This window comes from Galendromus occidentalis, unplaced genomic scaffold (genome assembly GCF_000255335.2).
Source record: "Galendromus occidentalis unplaced genomic scaffold, Mocc_1.1 scf7180000077522, whole genome shotgun sequence".
Classification (NCBI taxonomy): Eukaryota; Metazoa; Arthropoda; class Arachnida; order Mesostigmata; family Phytoseiidae; genus Galendromus; species Galendromus occidentalis.
In genome coordinates this window covers 47,452-65,820 of record NW_003805510.1, presented here as the reverse complement: position 1 = coordinate 65,820, position 18,369 = coordinate 47,452, and the positions used below count along the sequence as shown (strand labels likewise).

The following is an 18,369-nucleotide window of genomic DNA, read 5'->3' as shown; positions in this document are numbered from 1 at the left end:
ATCTAAAGACACCAACCGGGTGTCGGTCGGTGTAGAAGGCACGGAGCTGCAGGGCGTAGAAAATGGACAAGTTTCGTCACACTTTTGGTGAAATACTAGGCCAACCTTTTTAAAGACGTTTCACGTCAAAAGATCGAATTGGTTCACTGAGTTTGCCAAGCGGGCTCTATCCCTTGCCCTCGATTTGGCTCCCCCGAATATCGAGCCGCTGCTTTGGCAGTCCATATCAGAGACCTCTGAAGGTAGGCACTGTCGGAGTTTGCAGGATTTGGAGAATCTAGAATATACCGAATCAGGCTGCAAGAATCGTTTCGTCTTCAGTGGTGGGGGATCTCGACGGTCACTTCCTTTCACCGCCATCGGTGATCTACTCTTGGGAAGCTTCGAGGCTTAGGGGGAGAACAGGGACTCTCGTGAATTCAAGCATTTCTCGATAGACGTCTCCGCGGGGACCAGCGCCGGTCTCAACTTGACTAATATTATGAGAGGAGAAGCTCGAATAGACGCGCCAACAACTCCCATTAAGCGAGGGACCACTCCGATTCCCCTGAAGCATTGATAGCGCGAGCAGGGTTCGCACATTTGTAGTGATCTCCGTCATGATTCATGAAATATCATACTCACAAACAGTGCCAGTTTTTCGAGATCATGATTGATATTGATTGAGTCCCCGGCGAAACAACGGCCCGTGGAGCCTCAATCAACTCTCGGATAATTGGGATTGGATTTCCGACGCGGAAATCATAAAGGCCCGCGACTGGATTACATGATCAATAGAGTTCCTAAATTCCGGACATTTCGATTTCGGACAATCGGACAAAATCGGACGGAAATTCCGGACATGAATCGGACACGAATCGGACAAAATCGGACATTAATCGGACAAAACCGGACATGGATCGAATATTCGAGTTCGGCTTGCCCCATCATAGTTGACAAGACCCTGAGTGTCATCCGCAGAGAAAAAAGAGTTTATTCGTCAAAGAGTATGTCCGAGTTGAATTGGATTGAAAGATATCTCTTGAGATTTATCAGAGACAGTCGATGACGCCTGTCGCTCAGAACATTTTTGTATAACGAGAAGGATCGTTCAACCTCGGCATTGGACAAAATTGCATACTTGAACAACTCGGCTTCCAGTTCCCGAATCCTCTCGAGGTGGTTGAAATCGGGATTCTTTCCGAAAATGGCTCTCAGCCGAGAGGCAAAAGGTTCCTCGAGACTCCTCTGGATGGAAAATATTATATTAAGCTGCGTTTCCATCGTGATCGAGTGAGATTCCAGAAGCTCGATCGCTCGAGGTATTTCCGAGAAACGAGAAATCGCATCCAACTGAGTCTCCAAATCAGGGTCGTCGACAAGGGATTTCAGAGCCATGCTGTCCGCGGCTCTCGCTTCAATCTTTGACACAAATAGCTTCACTCTGTCGAAATTCCGCTGATGGTGGAACGCAGTGTTGAGGAAAGTGCCCCATCTCGTTATAACTGGCTTGGGAGGTAGCGGTTCATCCTCGAGTATTTCCTGGTAGAGATCTGTCCTTGCCTTCGAGTAGTTCAGAACACTCTTCATGCTCGAGACGAGAGAATTCACTTTTGGGAACTTCTCTCGGATGAATTCACAGAGCAAATGTAAGCCATGAGCGAAACAAGTGATGTGTACGAAATTCTTGTAGAAAATCTTCAATTCGCGGCCAGCAGCTATCATTGTACGGCATTGGTCGGTCACAAACAATCTGAACAAGTTCGGATCTTTCGAGATTGTCATCGCTGTTCGGTTAACGATGCCAGCCAGGGTCAAGGTGTTTGCGGAATCCACGAAGTCTGTATCGAAAAGGAGGGGTTGCTCGGGCATCCCCGTGAGGGGGATCACAATCGTGTTCACCACTTTTCGCTTTCGGACATCCTGAGTCTCATCGATGTATATGGCGTATGGAACTGATTCGAGCCGGCGTTTTATTTCTTCCGTGATTCTTTGATAGCCGAAGGCAATGTACTTCTCCGGATTTTTCGCATACTCCACCGGCCGACCGGCGTACCTTTGAAAGAAGCTCTTGAAACGTGGTGATGACAAATTATGAAGCGGGATATTTGAAGATACGAAAAGCAGGAAAAGTTCGTAATTGAACGGATTCACATTTTCTGTCTCACTCGCGTTCAGAGCGTTCACGATCCCGTTTTGACTGCCCGAAATCTCTTCTGCGCGCAGGTGCCTGGCTGTCCTCAGATGCTCGGAGAGTCTCGCACTTCCCCTGCGGTCTTTGATGGTCACCGTCGCAGAGCAAATCTCGCACACCACGTCTCCGTTAAGGCGACGGAAGCACTGATTTTCAGCTTTCGCGAGCCATTTTCGAACCAACGTTTCTAGATTCACGTCCAGTTTCCGGGTCGGTACGAGCGCAAGAGGCTCCGTTCGGGGAACGATTGGCTGGTTACTTCGAGCTTCACTTCTTCTCGTGGTCTCTCTGAGCGCGATGCGGAGAGTCCGGACAACTCGCGGCTTGGAAACCGCGAGATCAGCTCGGTCCTCACAGATGTGCACATCAGGTGATGGAGGTTCGATATCGTCATTCCACACTTGACAGTGTCATGTTATCTTGCAATGCTGTCATTTCAGCGCTTCGCTGCCAATCGTGAAGGCTCCTCCGATTTCCGACCAGAGATTATGCTTCAAACTGAGGAGCAGAATGAAGCAGCGAAGAATCTCGGCGCCCAAGTTGCCATCGGGAGCGAATCTGAGAAGATCTGAGGTCTATTCCCCCAGAGAAAATGGATTCGGCGGATGCTGAGCACATTTCTGGAAAACCGGACATTTGTCCGGATTTCCGAGTATTCTTCCGGAAAACCGGACATCTGTCCGAATTTTCGGACATTTTTCCGAAAAAACGGACAACGAGAGCGAAACGGAAATGTCCGAAATTTAGGAACTCTAATGATCAATGACACGCGGCGTTTGATTGGATCGAGCGGCCGACAAAAATCAGAGAATTCTCATTCCGCCACCGAGTTTCGGACAGTCATCGCCCGAGACATTCAAACCCCTGAAGTCGAGATGACTTCTTTGAGTGGGTTGGAAGGTAAGTCTCCGATGTTTTTTTATCAAAGCGGATGCCATTTGGCAGGGATGAGACTCCAGCAGGAGGGTAGTCAAGGGGGATACATTCGGGTGTCCCTGAATCGGGTCGCCTCTGAGCTGGATGTTTCGTTGAGTTGGAATGATGTCGCCCGATTCACCGATAAAATGGAATTCCCTCACTGAAATTCAAGGATAAAACCCGATGAGTGATGAATATTTGGTGATGTAGATTTAGGATGACTTAGAACTCTTGCCCCCCTCCCCACCCGAGAATTCGAAGTAGAGAGCTCTCGACTGTAAGTGACATTCCTCGCCTCAGGACGGGAGTGACTCGCGTAGCGTTCCGCGGAAGTCAGTCTCGAACGAGGCTTGAGATGGGTTCGTCGAATTCCGCTGTGAGAAGATTGGACAGCGTTCCGGAGAAGGTAGGGCATCTAATCAATACTCGAAGACGATTTCTGTTGTAGCTTGAGCCGGAAGTATCCGAGAAGATAGTTTCCCATTACGAGATGAACTCCTATTCGATATCCGTGCCAAAGTCAAGCAGGCTCGCGAGCTAGTCCTCCTCCGCGAACCTACCGTGCTCAGATGAACTCATTTCCGACTGTCGATAGTCACGGAATGTCGCTTTCTGTCGCTCTGGAGAGAAAAGGCGTGTGAAAGTGGATCATGAGTCCTCCCGGGAGAGAATTCAATTCGAAGAACGAGCAGAACAGCCTCGAAGATGGCGAACTTTCGTTTTACTTTCGCTGAAGGGATTTTCTGTTTGACTACTGTACTCTGTCATGGCTTCCTCGGTTTTATAGTAGCAGACACTCCTCCTGGAATCCGCCGACGCTTCGTTTTGAGCCTTGTAGGCTTGCTCAGCGCCGTGTTGTTATGCGGTACGTAGCGTTTTCATTGCCCCGTCTCATCCTCTGGGTCACCTTATCGAAGGACTATCATGGAGGACGGCGTCGGACAGCGCTGCCGCGCGCGAAAATTCCGGCGCCACCTTTTGGTCACGGCCTCATCGAGATCCATTCTTCTAAATTTTTCCAGGATCATCGAGCATTCATCTGATCATCTTTTCTGTCTTGTCCTCGATGACAATCAACCTCTTCCAGATGCTACCAGGATGGAACAAGGCGATTTTCCCATTAGTGTTTGGATACCTGATATGTTTTCGGATATGGCACGACTGCGCGCAAACTCATGGAATCTTGATGCAAATGGCCCTGAGAGTGATCTCATTGACGGTGGATCTCCAGAACAGAGCTTGCGGTTCTCAAGCTAAGATCAACGGAGATAGCTGCGTACATTGTTCCCTGGCCAGATCGCCCACACTGAAAGCTCTCGGATATCTTTGGTGCTACGTGGGTTTGTTACTGACTCCGGCCATTCGGTTCAACACGTACGAGCACTTCATTGAGGGTCGATTCGAAGCCCCACATAAAAGACGGAAAGAGTTGTTCCTGGAACTGATTGAAATAGTCGCAGCCGTGGTACCGATCGCCTTGATGACGTACTTCCTGGTGCCCGCGAACTATTCGCAATCCTCCGATTTCTTGGCTCAAAGTTTTTGGTTCAAGCTCCTCTACATCGCCGCCATGAGTTTCAGTTTCCGATGTCGGCTTCAGGTCGGCATTATGCTGGGCGAGGCATCCGCAATCGCCCTTGGTCTGGGAGTATACCCGGGGAACATGGATTGCGCGCCCGAATCCGGGCCGTACAGAGTAGGACAGAATTTTCCCTCCGATGTGAATACCGCAACCGTTTTCGGTGTTAGGCCATCGGTTGAACTAGAGGTGACCCTTCGCGATTTCGTCATCAAATGGAACCGTACCGTTCAGTGCTGGCTGGTACGCTGCTTCTACAAGCAATTCTCGGGACCGAGAACGGTCCGTCTACTGTATGTTTTCCTTCTGAGCGGTTTCTGGCACGGAAACGGCATCGGCCACTGGCTTTTCTTCGTGCAGGTGGCTATATACATTTTGGTCGGAGAAGCGGGCTTCACCGGGAGTACGAAATCGGTTCCGTACTTGATCAAGCTGCTCATACACAACATAGCATTCGGATACTGGCATCTACCCTACCTGATTTTAGATACATCGAAAACCTGGCAAATATATTCGTCTTTGTACTTTTGTGGGCACGTCCTGATTTTGATTTCGATAGCAGCCAAGTCTTGTCGTGGATATTTACATCCAGAATTGTAAAGCTTGATGTAGAGAGGACTCTCGATTAAATAAAGTGGTATCGTCGAGCACAAGATGAAGTTCTCCTCGGCTAGTTAGAGACACATTATGAAACGGCTGAATTATTCCATAATGGGAAGGCACATAGAAAAATGTATGTACATAGTCTCTTATTCGGGTAGCGATGGTGTCTTTCAGACTACGAAGACCGGATGGTCGATAGCGCGCGGAGGCGCCCTCATACGCGATTACCCTCGGGAGTTCCGGACCATGGACTGAGAAGGCCGACTACGAGGAGGGCGTCAAAATTTCAGTATAATCCGTTTGGTGGAGTCAGTACTCAAGTCCACCCGAAGACAGCCGCAGCTCGCCCCCACATTCCCCGATGGAATGTGATGCGCATTTTCAAGGAACTCGCGTTCGCCCTGCGGCAAGTACTGCATGATTTTTCTGCAATATCAGATCTTCAGAATCATGCTCTCGAGACAGGCATGCACGGAGGATTCTTCCTCTGGGAAGGATAGGGGGAACGAAGGGGAGCTCGAGTGCTTCTTGGATAGGGCTAAGGTACCGAATGGCGGCTCTCCCCCATGCTTGACAATAATGAAGCTCTTATTTTGATAGGGACTACAGCCCACGATCCTGTCCCCTCATTGAGTTTATGCCTCGAGTGATATTTCAGTAGATAAATCAGCCCGGAGGCTTGCATGCAACCTGGCAGATGTAATGAGCCACAAAAGTCCGATTTTACCGATACTTCTTCAGTAGGAGAAGGCGTGTGATAGTCTAGATGTGTGTCTCTTTGCATTTCTGCCCAATCAATCAATATAGGCTGAAATCGCGGATTAAAACTGGGAAACCCGCGGGGATCGGTCTGATGACCAGGTACAATGTAGGACAGCGGATCCATCGATCCTGGACCTCATGTACTTTGAGAGGCACTGCCGAACGGCGAATGGAGTGATAACCTTCCTTGGTGTCGAAGGGGAAATGGACACGAGGAAATACGCTCATGTTATGGATGGACTGCACTACCATCCGCATGCGGAATGCCACATCCACGTTTCCTTTTACCAATCTTCAACCAGTTCTCGCCGGTCCAGCCCTCCAGAACATGGCCGATGAAAGGTCATTTGCCTCTTCACCGTATTTACTTCCGAGGAAAACGTTTCTTCCTTTCGTTACCAGACGGCGCTCGTCGACTTCGCTTGTGTCAGAATTTCGTGCGGCGACGGACGGCAACTCAATAGCGCAGCTGAAGTGAATGCCGAACAAGTGCCAGCAAAAATTCTCTCGCTCGATACGATGTCTTGATATAGGCGTGCTGGCTACACGGATTGGCCGGCCTTCGGCAGTCTCTCCGCCTAATATCCGTCCAGCTCTCGCTCACAGAGTGGCCTAAGGACCCGGTGAAGTTCTAAGCAATTCAACTTTTGGCTCAGGTTAGTGCGCGACCCGAATTCACGCTGTCCAAGGAGCTCCGCGTATATTATCTGGAATACCGTCCAGAGCGAAATAGTGTGAGGGCGTTCGAAATCCGTTCATCGATTCTCCTCCGCGACACCGTTCTAGATGGAGAGGACAGAACATCACATGAACTTCGAGAATGTTGGCATGCAATGCCGTCGAGGGTTCAGACCACGGAAAATTTCTGGGTGTCACGCTTTGTCGGGTGGCAGGGACGTCTGTTCGCCTCAGACCGGCTAAGAATCAGATCTTGTGGTCTGTTGACGTCCACTCGGACAGAAAATCCGCTACCTCCGCCGAGCTGAAGAAACGTACTCAGTTCACAAAGAACCTCCATCAAAGGTTCCTCAGTGAACGGGATCCAAGAACAGCGGAGATTGTGTCCTCATCTGCAGGCGTGCCCGCCACTGGGATAATGTTGACACACATCCTCTACGGCGATCCCGTTGCAACGAACAACTCTTTCCGGTACAGTCGGGCTCGTTGTAGCAAGTGTATTTCTCTCAATCGTGGTCGACTTAATTATTATTATGATAATTCAATGAAAATTCAATCATCCGAGCGGACCTGGTGGGATCACCGGTTGAAGCTAACACGCTCACAGGTGGAGGGAGGTTCAACTCAATCGGCTCGTAGCACGAGTTGCTGAAGCCGGCGAACGGTCGACCGATCAGTGGCATTCGAAACGAATACAGCGGCCCGGACAGATAGATTGAAGACCTCCGACCCGAGAAGCTGGAATCCTGAAAACATCTCCCGGAGCGAATTGAATCGGAAATAAAATTTGGGACAAATGTAGTATTCAGTCATTCAGCGACCTTTAGCAGCGAGGTTTCCTTTAGAACACAGCAGCCGCTTGTGAAGGACTCAGATTTGAATTGAGATATTCTTTCTAGATAATCTAGAAAGACGTCTGAATGACTTTCAGACTGGCGCTGTCGAGATCATCGAAGAAAATGATTACACTTCGAAGATGAGCGCAAATCGGAAAATTGAGCTCTACAGTCCCGTCCGAGCGCCCCATCCGCTGACCACGACGCGAGCAGACTGGAGTCACCTGATTCGACTCCGATCCGGGGTCTTAAGCCCCGCACCACTCCTTAGGCAAACAGAAATCGATCTGAGTCTTGCTCCTGAATACGGTGTGATCTCGATCCCGATGAGGGCGTCGCGGAGCTGATGAACTTCCGCGCGGAGAGTGGTTCTTTGAGTTCCCCTCGAGTCCCACAAGATGAGATATCATCATCAGGTTTCTAGCTCTCGGAAGCATCCTGAAGAGCAGAGCACACTCTACACAGATCTCCAGAGGATTCCAGAGAGGGGGAAAATTGTGTGGAGAAACCCTGAGGTCGAAATCCTGTGTGCTTCACAACAATCTCGATGGAAACTCGTCATAACGACGAGCAACTCCTTCAGAAGAGCTTCCACATCATTGAGAAAATGCCCTGAACCTTTGGTCGAAGACCGCTGCTTGAATTAGTCGCCGGATCGAGCGGCATTATCTCTCGTCAGCCGCTCCTCGGTCCACCTCCACGCCTCTTCCATCATCCGCTTTTTTGTTCTACTATCGAAGAACCTGTTTCTGCCGTGCGACTGAAAGATAACTCCGACTGAGCACCGTGACACAGGCCTGCTTCGGCCATCCCTAAGACAGACACAGAGAATCAAAAATATATGCTTTTTGGGGAAGCTCAAAAAACAGGAGAAAAGATCCGAGAAGGTTTATACCTGCGAAATTCTCCTGAGCTCGCTTGGCACCTAGGCATTGTAGGTTGATCCCGAGTACGGAGCGGGTCGTTCCGTTGGTCACGGCCAAGGCTCCTTCTGATGCCGGTCGAATACTAGATGCTCTCCCCGAGCCACCCTCCTAGAGTCTCGAAGATGTCCGGATTTCGCCCGAGCACTGACTCCAATGTCCGAATATTCTTCAGCGTAGCTTTCCGCTGTGAGAGAGTGCTCGCGGATCATAAGTATGATGACTCTGATAATCGTAGAATCGACAAATATACATGTGGCAAGCACGAGGAAGCAGCGCATACCTATAATCTTAGGGAGACTGAATCGAATGAATGAGATCCCACTCCACGACTTTCACAAAGAGTTCGATGGGACTACTTCGCCACGCAAGCGGTGAGGTAAAAACCGAGCACGAGGGATGCGAGCGGGAAGCAGCAACAGATACAGTCCAGAGATGGTTCGGTGCCGAGACTCTTGGAGGGCTCAACATCATGATCTAACATCAGGGATGGGTCTGTCGAACACTTCCCGCGAATGATGCAGCTGATTCTTTCAGATAAGCAGAAATGTGCTTTGCTCGTCGTCGGTCCATATTTCTCAAAAGCCTCGCATTCTTCGCCGGGTCTTGGGTCCTCGGCTCGCTCTGCTTCGTGGCGCTGTCGCCCAACACGGCAGTCCTATCGGACGTTCGCTCATTTGAGTATTTCGCCAGAAAATCCCAAGTAAGTTCAACCCTAGACAAAATTCACCATCATGATCTCAATGAAGAGCCCCAGACTTGGAAGAGCACCTATAGAGGAGCCCCTGATCATCCCTGCCGGTTCGCGAAACTTCGATCACTTTCGTCGGGGAGACTGAGAGAACTCGGTTATTCTCAATAGGGAACGATATCAGTAGCCGTATAAAACTCGGTATCGCTTGCGGTCGATTGCTGGCGAACGGAGTTGACCTCTCTCATGAACAGAGCCACCTCTGCTTTTTCCACAGAATTATGTCCCCCCTGGACGAGAGAAAACGCGAACAGCAGTGCCACCGATATTGGGAGAGGTTCGACCAGATGTCTCAAAGATGCAGGACCACACCACCACCGTGCCTGCTTACGGGGAAATGGGACGTCCTGTGTTGATCAAGAACATCAATTCTACAGTCGAACAGAAGGTGCGTTCCGACTGCCGTATCTAGGAGACGGACGTCTCCCGTGTCGTTCTCAGTTGGAAGCCTTCTCTGGAAGGCTTCCACGGTGAATGGTCTATGTACAGGGGCGGGATACCTTAGGTCGCGCAAAGAGGGAAGGTCTGCCCTCTGAGCTCAACACACGGGCATCGTCAAGGAGCTAGTCCCTTTCTTCCTCAGGAGAGAGAGGGTTGGAAACAGAACGCTTTCAACTCCTACGTATCGGATTTGATATCTGTCAATCGTTCCCTGCCCGATATGCGGCACATAGAATGCCGAGATCAAGTGTATAGCTCGAAGTTGCCATCAACGAGTATCATTGTTTGCTTCCACAACGAAGCCTGGAGCGTTCTGATCCGCACCGTCCACTCGATATTGAATCGTTCGCCTGCGCACCTTATTCACGACATCATCCTGGTCGACGATTTTTCGGATCTCCAACTGCTGAAGGTGAGTCCCCTTACGTTCGGAGCTCATCCCACCGATACAGCGAGAGGTTGCCCAGCGTCGATACTCGCTCTGGAAATTGCAATGGACTAATTTCAGGATCCTTTGGAGAGGTACTTGTCAGCTTTTCCAAAGGTTCGCATTGTGAGAGCTGAAAAACGCGAGGGGCTCATTAGAGCTCGACTCCTCGGAGCTAGTCACTCCACTGCTCCCGTCCTCACTTTCCTAGATTCTCATGTGGAATGCACGCAGGGTGAGTCTGAGCGCAGATCATTTACCTTATTGTCATCATGGTATGATATTATACTCCATATATTCTATATTATATGTGAGTATATATCATATTATCCATCATGGTATGATATTATATTCTTGAAGGTGAATGATTCTTCTGCTCTGTCGGAGCAGTCGCCTGATTCCTTCAATTATCGCTGAGCATGAGCCTTTTTCCTCATTCCGCAGGATGGCTCGAACCCCTCTTAGACAGGATCGCTGTGAATTCAACGAACGTAGTTTCTCCGGTAATCGACATCATAGCCGACGACACTTTGGAATACAACGCGAAAGAGAGCGCAGATGTCAACGTGGGCGGCTTTGATTGGAGTCTCCAGTTTTCCTGGCACTCTATACCTGAAAGGTAATTCAAACAAGGGTCCGAGCCTCTCCTTCCGATCGCGTCCGGATGAGCACTCAGATATTCTTCGTAAGAACGCTGTGTGTTAAACCTGGCTTTCTAACCATCCGACAGGATTCTCAAGTCCGGTTACAAGCGATGGCAGCCCGTCGAGACACCCACGATGGCCGGTGGACTTTTCTCGATAGATCGAAAATTCTTCGAGAGGTTAGGAATGTACGATCCGGGCTTCGACATCTGGGGAGGAGAGAATCTAGAGCTCTCGTTCAAGGTAAGCTCTGGTCCGAAGCCTCAACTTGGAGCTGACTGAGTACTCTAGCAGCCTCTTGCCCGACGCAGAATGGTGGTCTTCCGCCGAGCTTGTGCAAGCCTGACAAGTTTGTGAGCCGGCTCTGGATGATTATCATCGAGGGAGATTCTGAGCCCGTCCCGAATGGATTCTAATCCTTCGTGTTTTATTACAGACATGGATGTGCGGAGGTCGCTTGGAAATAATTCCGTGCTCCCATGTCGGTCACATTTTCCGGAAACGATCGCCCTACAAATGGAGGTCGGGAGTGAACGTTCTGAGACGGAACTCCATACGCTTGGCGAAAGTTTGGATGGACGAATACGCGAACTACTACTTCGAAAGACTCGGAAACGATTTGGTAGGGCTGGTTGATCGCAGGCTTACTGACTCTGCTCAAACGATCAGGATATGAATGTAGCTAGAACTCGATACTTTCCAGGGAGATTACGGGGACATTAGCGACCGGATAGCTCTGCGTGACAAGCTCAAGTGTCATTCATTCAAATGGTACATCGATGAGGTATATCCAGAGTTGTTCGTGCCTGGGGACGCAATCGGATCAGGCGAGATGCGGAACCTCGGGAGCGGGGGAATGTGCTTGGACAGGTATTTACTTATGAACCGGACAATGGTGCTGAGCATCACGTTGAGAAACAGTTGAGCGCGGGATGTTCGAGATGATCGAATGCGCCGTATCCTGGGGGGTCGAGCGTTGATGAGTCGTTGCTGATCTCTCACGCAGCGATTTTCCCATGCCCATTTTCAGTCCGGCGGGAAAGAGCTCCCTGCACAAAGCAGTCGGGTTATATCCCTGTCATGGTCAAGGAGGTAATCAGTATTGGCTGTATTCGAAAAACGGGGAAATCCGTCGAGATGAAGCGTGTTTGGACTATGCGGGAACGGATGTCATCCTCTATCCTTGCCACGGTTCCAAGGGTAATCAATACTGGATCTATGACCAGCAAGTGAGTTACTCCCCAAACCCAAAGATTGTGCCGTCGCTTTCCCTCCGGAAACTCCTAAACTGAGAAATTCGTACCTAATTTCATTTCCAGACGAAACTGCTCCGGCACGGGAGCAGCAGGAAGTGCCTGGAGATGTCGCTTAGTAAAACTGAGCTGCTCGTGCGAGGTTGTGATGAGGACAACAATCGGCAGAAATGGAAGTTCGGCAAATACCGTGAAGATGCCCCGAGTGTCTAGACACCTTAGTGATTTCCCCGTGAGTGCCATACGACTGAGGAAGCTCGTTGACTCGACAGACGTTGTAAATATCTGAGTAGATGTACATAAGGAATAAAATGAATGCATAACGACTCTGCAGTCCTCTTGAGGTACCATAAGAGAAGCTCCGCAAAACATGATGGGCCTGAGCGCGGACGCCATCCGGACGCAGCGTTTTCAGGGCGACTCCATAGGGAGCGCAGCGTGGGCTCCAGCACGTGCGATTTCAAGCACAGAGTGATAATGAGACCTCGGTGACTTCGAGCACGAGCCGTGAGTTTAGGCGAACAGTAAACTTGAGCGGTGGGTCGACTTGAACGGCCTGCCTTCTCGAGCTCTCTTGCTTTGGCTTTAACTTGGGCATATAGCCCCAACACACTAGAGTACTCGCATAGTGACGATCACTCCTGCAATACTTCAGGAACATTACGTTCCCTTCCTCTATCCAATGGACGTAGTTCTTCGAAGAGATCGGTCAACCTCTCGAGCGAAACCGCTTCGATTTTTTTGGTGAACGTTTCAGTCCTACCCTTTGCTTTCCCTGATTGTTCATTGAAACACGGCCGGTCCTCTTTGTGATAAGAAATCAATTCCAGCCAAAAAGCCATGATTTGATGGGAACGTTGGCAAATCGTGGCTCCGTGTTCGAAGTGCTCCGTCTCCTCAGATTGTTTTTGTTTCGAATTTTTCGGGCTTCTCGCTCGGCTCCTCTAAATTGGGGCAATACATCCATAGAAGTCCGTGACCTTGCTTTTTCGTTGCATCTCAGGACTCCCCGGAGATATTTTACTGAGGCCGAGCTTTCGACAAGAAGACCGAGACCGAAGTCGAGCTCACTAGAATCAATCCTCGACAACAATGATGATGATGCTTATACAGAACAAACCAAGTTTTTATTTCGCGAAAGGGGAGTCATGCCGACGAATGCTTGGATCATATGGATACAGCGACCCGCGACTTCCTCGTGATCTGTTTCGGAAGAGAATGATAAGTATATAGAGTTTATGAGGGAGCATTTCTCCTTTTTTCCATTCTTACATCGGATGACGGAAAATCGGGTTGGATGGAATGCTCCCATATTTATACGCGAAACCACCCGGCGGAGGTTCCGTTGAGGACTGCTCTTGAAGTCGGAAAGGCAGGAAGGATCTATCTGCAGGCGCAATCGGTAGCGCATATTCCACGACTTTGGCTATCAGATAACGGAACCTCTCAAGGGGGATGCTGCCTGGGAAGTGCCCCTTGCGGGAACGGCGTCTCGATGAGGGCGAGATCTTCCCATCTGGGTAGGGGTTCTCTGGATTCGCCGCAGGCATCATGCCAGTGCTGATGCCGCCGAGCAGCTGTATGGGTTCGCAGGTTCAAGATACCGCCAATAGGGTGGATTCCCGAAGCAGCAAAGAAATGACGATTCGAAAGCTAGGCCGGGTCGTTTCTCAGTCTCTGATTTGGGATCTCGATCCGGGCCTTCCTTTGAGCGGTATCATCCAAAGAAGCGAGAATAATTGTGGGGCGGAAGTTGACATCATCACCATGAGCATACCTGAGGACGATCTTCAAGCTGTAGAGGCTCTTCGGACGAGATCGAAAACAGACTTCTCAGAACGGACCAGCAGCTTACCTAGTGAGTTGTGGTCGCGGAGCCCTCGTATGGAAGTTCACCCAAGCTTCAGTGGTGTGCACTTCTCCCTGAGCGTCGAGGCTCGTTGCAATCCCTGTTGAGCTCTCGGCTTGATGATTAGATTTTTCCTCGACCTCTCCTTCACCCAGACGCGGGATCGGGTTGTTCAGGCGGACTCCTTCCTTTCCTGTAAATCGACTTGGAGCTTCAGAATCCGGTCTTCATCCCGAGCATTGTACAGGGCCGCGGATCGATTTCATTCGTTTGTCAGATTCTATGAAGCACATCATTGCGCAGGACCAGAATGTAGATTGATCACCGTGTTTGTTTCGCCGCCTGGATGGGGACCTGCTCCCGCCTGTCTCCACCCGCATCCTGGTAGAGGGAGGCCGTCCGGGCCCAGTGGGCACGGAGCATCTAGGCCCGGTACACCCTGGAATTAGCAGCAACGACCTTCATTGAAAACAAGGCGCCAAACTCGGTGGAATGAGTGAAGACTAGAAAAGTAACCTCTCGACTAAATTCCGCCTCGGATTTTCCGAAGAGTTCCGACTCGAAAACATTTGCGAACGGAGAGCAATCGCTTGGTGCGTGCCGAGACCGCTCGAGCGAGTGAGCTCTCTTTGCACGGCAATTTCATCGTTTCACCACATTCACAGGCAGCACTAAACTATAGGGAGAGTCAGTCCAAAGTAGGTTTTGTCAAGAACCGCGGTTCCTGGGATCGCTATGATTCGCAATCTCAGCTCGATCCTAGAGCTCTACGGAGGAGCGCCGAGGACCGCGGTCGAGCGCCACGGCTCTCGTAAGAATTCGCGTTCTTCGCCTAGTCGAGAGTTCCGGCTGATGGGAACTCCCGAGAATTAGAGCATCCAGACTAGATAGGAAGTGTTTCTCAAGTCCTGTGCCGTACTCGTGGGCTCTCCACCATGATAGAGTACCATGAGAATAATCGGAATTTCGGACGCGACTGAAGTCATTCTCTAATTACTGAATCATCAATCTAACCTGATCTCCCTTATCACCCTTTTCTCCGCGTTTACCGCGTTTACCTCGTGGACCCTGGAATTCAGGTCGATTATTGCATATATGGCATGTCTATGCCGCGTCTGACATCAGATCATTAAATTGTTTATCGACGTCGCAGTCCGTGAGATGTTCAGTGCGCATATGTCTACCGGGGGGCGAGCAAAGTAGCTACCGGAGACTCACCGTCAATCCGTTCTCTCCTTTGTCGCCGGGTGAACCCTGAGGGAATCGAGAGAAATGAGTACGCAAAACATGAGCCATGCTTTGAGGAGGAAGGGAGTGGTGATGTCTCTTAAGCAGGATAAACCAGAATCAAAGAAAAGGGTAGCAGAGGCGGGCAGGAGGCTTATAACAATGACCCGCCTCCTAGTGAAAAGCACGTCAGCATTCCGGCATAGAGGCGACAGTAGGAGAAGAGACGTCATAATTCCTCGTGTCCGCTGCTGGATATGATGTGGTCGTCTCTAAAACTCAGCAGCTCTCGAACTCGCGCATTCGCCCTCGCCCTCTCATTTCATAATAGCCAGATTCCCATGCGTGAGTTTTTCTGCGGCAGAAAAGATACTCTCTTCGGTCGAGCAGACGAGTGTCTCGGCAAAATTAATGTTGCCCATTCGGGGCTTTCTCGTGCGGGGTTCTTTCGGAGTATCGGTTCTTAGCAAACTTCCGAAGCCGCCAAATGATTTCCCGCTCAATCGAGGATCAGTCAGGGTAGTCGCGCCGGCTCGGATGGATTGTTTCGATCATCAACCCCCATCGAAGGCACCCTCAAGCAGCGCTGCCGACGAGCGACCACAAACGGCAAGGAGTCGAGCCCCTAATCCGTCGATAGATCAATAAATGGTCAAAATGGCTGCCGGAAACTCCATCGCTGTCGCACAGAAATCTCGAAGCTCTCTCTCGAAGACTGCTCTGAAGCTCGTCCTGGGAATCAGGAGCTTCGGACTGCGGACGTGATAGTATTGACCGTCATCAGAAATCGTAATGGGGTTCAGCAGCTGGTGGACACGGAAGGCTTCCAAGAATATCTGTGCGATCTATTTGGGATTGAGTATCAGAATCATCAAAAGAGGGAGGAATCACCTTCATTCCGTCCAACCCCGGAGGTCCCTGGAATTAGGAAAAGCAGAAGAATGATTAGATAATACGGAGATTCCTCCAATGGACAGAAAGACGTCACTAAATCCTTCTTAGGTCCTACTCACTCGTTTGCCTCGCATTCCTCGTTCTCCTTTATCGCCCTTAGCACCGTCAGTTCCAGGAGGGCCGTGAAGCCCTTGATCTCCCTATTTGATTGATGAATGGAATGAATTTTCCAAATAACTGCGCCCGAAGGCTCATGTCGTCGGTTCCGGTTCGTAATCTTACCTTTCGGCCAGGCGGACCGGCCGGACCTGGCGGCCCCGGTGGTCCAGAAGGACCTTCGATGAAACCAGTCGGGAAGGTATTGCCGTCCAGTGTTGTAGTTAGGCCTCGTTCACCCTTGTCCCCACGATCGCCCTATAGCGAGTTGATGATACACTTTCCAACCCCGAATGAATCGTCTTGAGCGTGACTTGATGACCATAATCAATAACACTTCAGCTGCACTTACCTTCGGTCCAGGCAGCCCTGTATCTCCGAGTGGCCCCTGTCCAAAACGATACAAGGATTGTCAAGCAAATCTCGTTAGGCTTTTCCTTTCGAATAAAGGATTCACGCTCGGAGCGCACCGCTGCGACATAAGAGCGAGGAAGCTGTCATGTGGTATAGCATTCCGCACGGTAGATGAGCGTGGATACGGCCCCGGCTTTCACTTTTCTCTCCAGGGCCTCAGGCGACTATGAGCAGAACCCCGACCAACAGAAAAACAAGCATCGCTTCATCGACCGGAATAGACTCTGCTAACTACGAGACCATGCCTACCTTCTCCCCCAGTGGACCCGGAGGTCCTGGCTCCCCTGGAGGTCCCTAAAATCAATGGAAGGATTTAAACCCAGGGCTCGGGAAAAAATCAGCGACTTGAGATCATCAGTATCTCGAACGTGACGCAGGCTTTACTCACGGTTGGGCCTGGAGGTCCTGTGCCGCCGTCGAAACCTGGCAAACCTGGAGGACCTGGAGGCCCAGGAGGACCCGCAACGCCTGGTTCTCCTTGAGATCCCTGGGAAAGATGTGGATAAGTCTCGGTGTAGGGGAAAGAGGCCTGGAGAATCACGGGGACGAAAATATCTCGCCTCAAAGATACCTTGATCATGATGATGTCCTGCGGTGTTATGGACGGCACTCCTTGCGGAATCGAATTTGAGTCACTATTTGCGTTACCACTCGTGAAACTGAATCCAGCGCCCTCTCCTTTGTCTCCTTTGCTCCCCGGCTCGCCCTTGGGGCCGTCCATACCTATGGCACCCTGGAAACGAGGAGGTTCGAAGCGAAAATCCATCGGGAGGTCCCTCAATGGGCAGATTGATTCTACATAGAACTCATTTCAGACTTACAGGGAATCCTGGTTTCCCCGGCGGACCAGCGGGACCTACGGGACCAGGCTCTCCATTCCGACCTCTCCGCCCTCTTTTACCAGGTGGGCCGGAAGGGCACTTGCACTGCTCGTCATTGACGAAACGTCGACTTCGAGGAAAAGCATTCCCCGAAAATTCTGGTTTCGCTGCAGTCGGAGCTACCTGTGGATCGACAGGCGTAATTCAAATTCTCGAGACATTCATACGAATGCTCGTCGCGGATCATGTGCCTGGATTGAGCAGTGAGATCTCACCTCGGGATACCTATCTTCATAGATGAGTAATCTGCGCTCTAAAGATGAGACGCGAAGGAACAAATAGCCGTCGAATATAATTAAGAGTACATTCACGCCAAGAAGAATTTTGCAGAGAGTCCATGTGTGGGCTATCATTGATGAGCTCGACATGTTAGCAGTCGCATCCTCGTGCCATCTGCGAAAATCCCATGCTCTCATTACATCAGACTCCCCTGGAGAATTTCGCTGGAGGAACACGTCATTCCCTCGCGCCCAAAGCTTTCAGAAACCATCGACCTCAGGCGGCCAGAGATTGGGCGGCCATGAGCCGGCACATTTTCGAGATATACGAGCCTGCTCCCGGATATAATCAGGCGGGGATATTAAGAACGACATGAGCTAAGAATGTTTGGGCGCTCCTGACACTCCCGCGAGATCAGAGCTGATAGTTCCCGATACGGAGGCGGAATGATTTTCCATTCCACCCCTCCCTCGACATCCTCAGAGAATCCTTGCTCCGGCAGGGGTGCCTTAGTTTTTCATCACGAGTACATCACCAACAGGGCATGCGAAATTGGTCTCTACAGTTTTCTTGGAAGATAAAATGTAGTCCCGACTTCACGGGCTACCGTCCTCGGTCTATTTTGATTCGATGGGCATATGACCATTGTGCCATTACACCCTTCCGATCTCGTGGCAAAAATTCCGACAGGGACCTTCCTGTGTCCGTCGTCGAATGAATGAACAAGCCATCAGAGGTCCG

The 18,369-nt window shown here is 50.5% G+C and overlaps 3 protein-coding genes across 3 annotated transcripts; 2 read left to right on the top strand and 1 right to left on the bottom strand.

Annotated features, from left to right (window-relative positions):
- Positions 1 to 4,157: 4,157 nt before the first annotated feature.
- Positions 4,158 to 5,270, top strand: LOC100908182 (lysophospholipid acyltransferase 7-like). The gene has a single exon (XM_003747455.1). The coding sequence runs from the start codon at positions 4,158 to 4,160 to the stop codon at positions 5,268 to 5,270; it is 1,113 nt and encodes a 370-aa protein (XP_003747503.1).
- Positions 5,271 to 6,496: 1,226 nt separating this feature from the next.
- On the top strand, positions 6,497 to 12,201 carry LOC100908043 (putative polypeptide N-acetylgalactosaminyltransferase 9). Its single transcript, XM_003747454.2, has 11 exons — positions 6,497 to 6,691; positions 9,010 to 9,175; positions 9,441 to 9,611; positions 9,807 to 10,076; positions 10,173 to 10,326; positions 10,536 to 10,710; positions 10,822 to 10,978; positions 11,172 to 11,357; positions 11,439 to 11,605; positions 11,766 to 11,964; positions 12,055 to 12,201. Exons 2-11 carry the CDS (start codon positions 9,020 to 9,022, stop codon positions 12,199 to 12,201), a joined length of 1,782 nt encoding a protein of 593 aa, XP_003747502.2. The 5' UTR covers positions 6,497 to 6,691; positions 9,010 to 9,019.
- A 3,504-nt stretch (positions 12,202 to 15,705) lies between these two features.
- Positions 15,706 to 17,777, bottom strand: LOC108864813 (collagen alpha-1(XXIII) chain-like). The gene is made up of 9 exons (XM_029112615.1): positions 17,625 to 17,777; positions 17,350 to 17,532; positions 17,100 to 17,261; positions 16,917 to 17,015; positions 16,778 to 16,822; positions 16,241 to 16,372; positions 16,078 to 16,158; positions 15,956 to 15,982; positions 15,706 to 15,909 (listed from the first exon to the last, which is right to left on the bottom strand). The coding sequence occupies exons 1-9, from the start codon at positions 17,775 to 17,777 to the stop codon at positions 15,706 to 15,708; spliced, it is 1,086 nt and encodes a 361-aa protein (XP_028968448.1).
- Between the last annotated feature and the right edge of the window lie 592 nt (positions 17,778 to 18,369).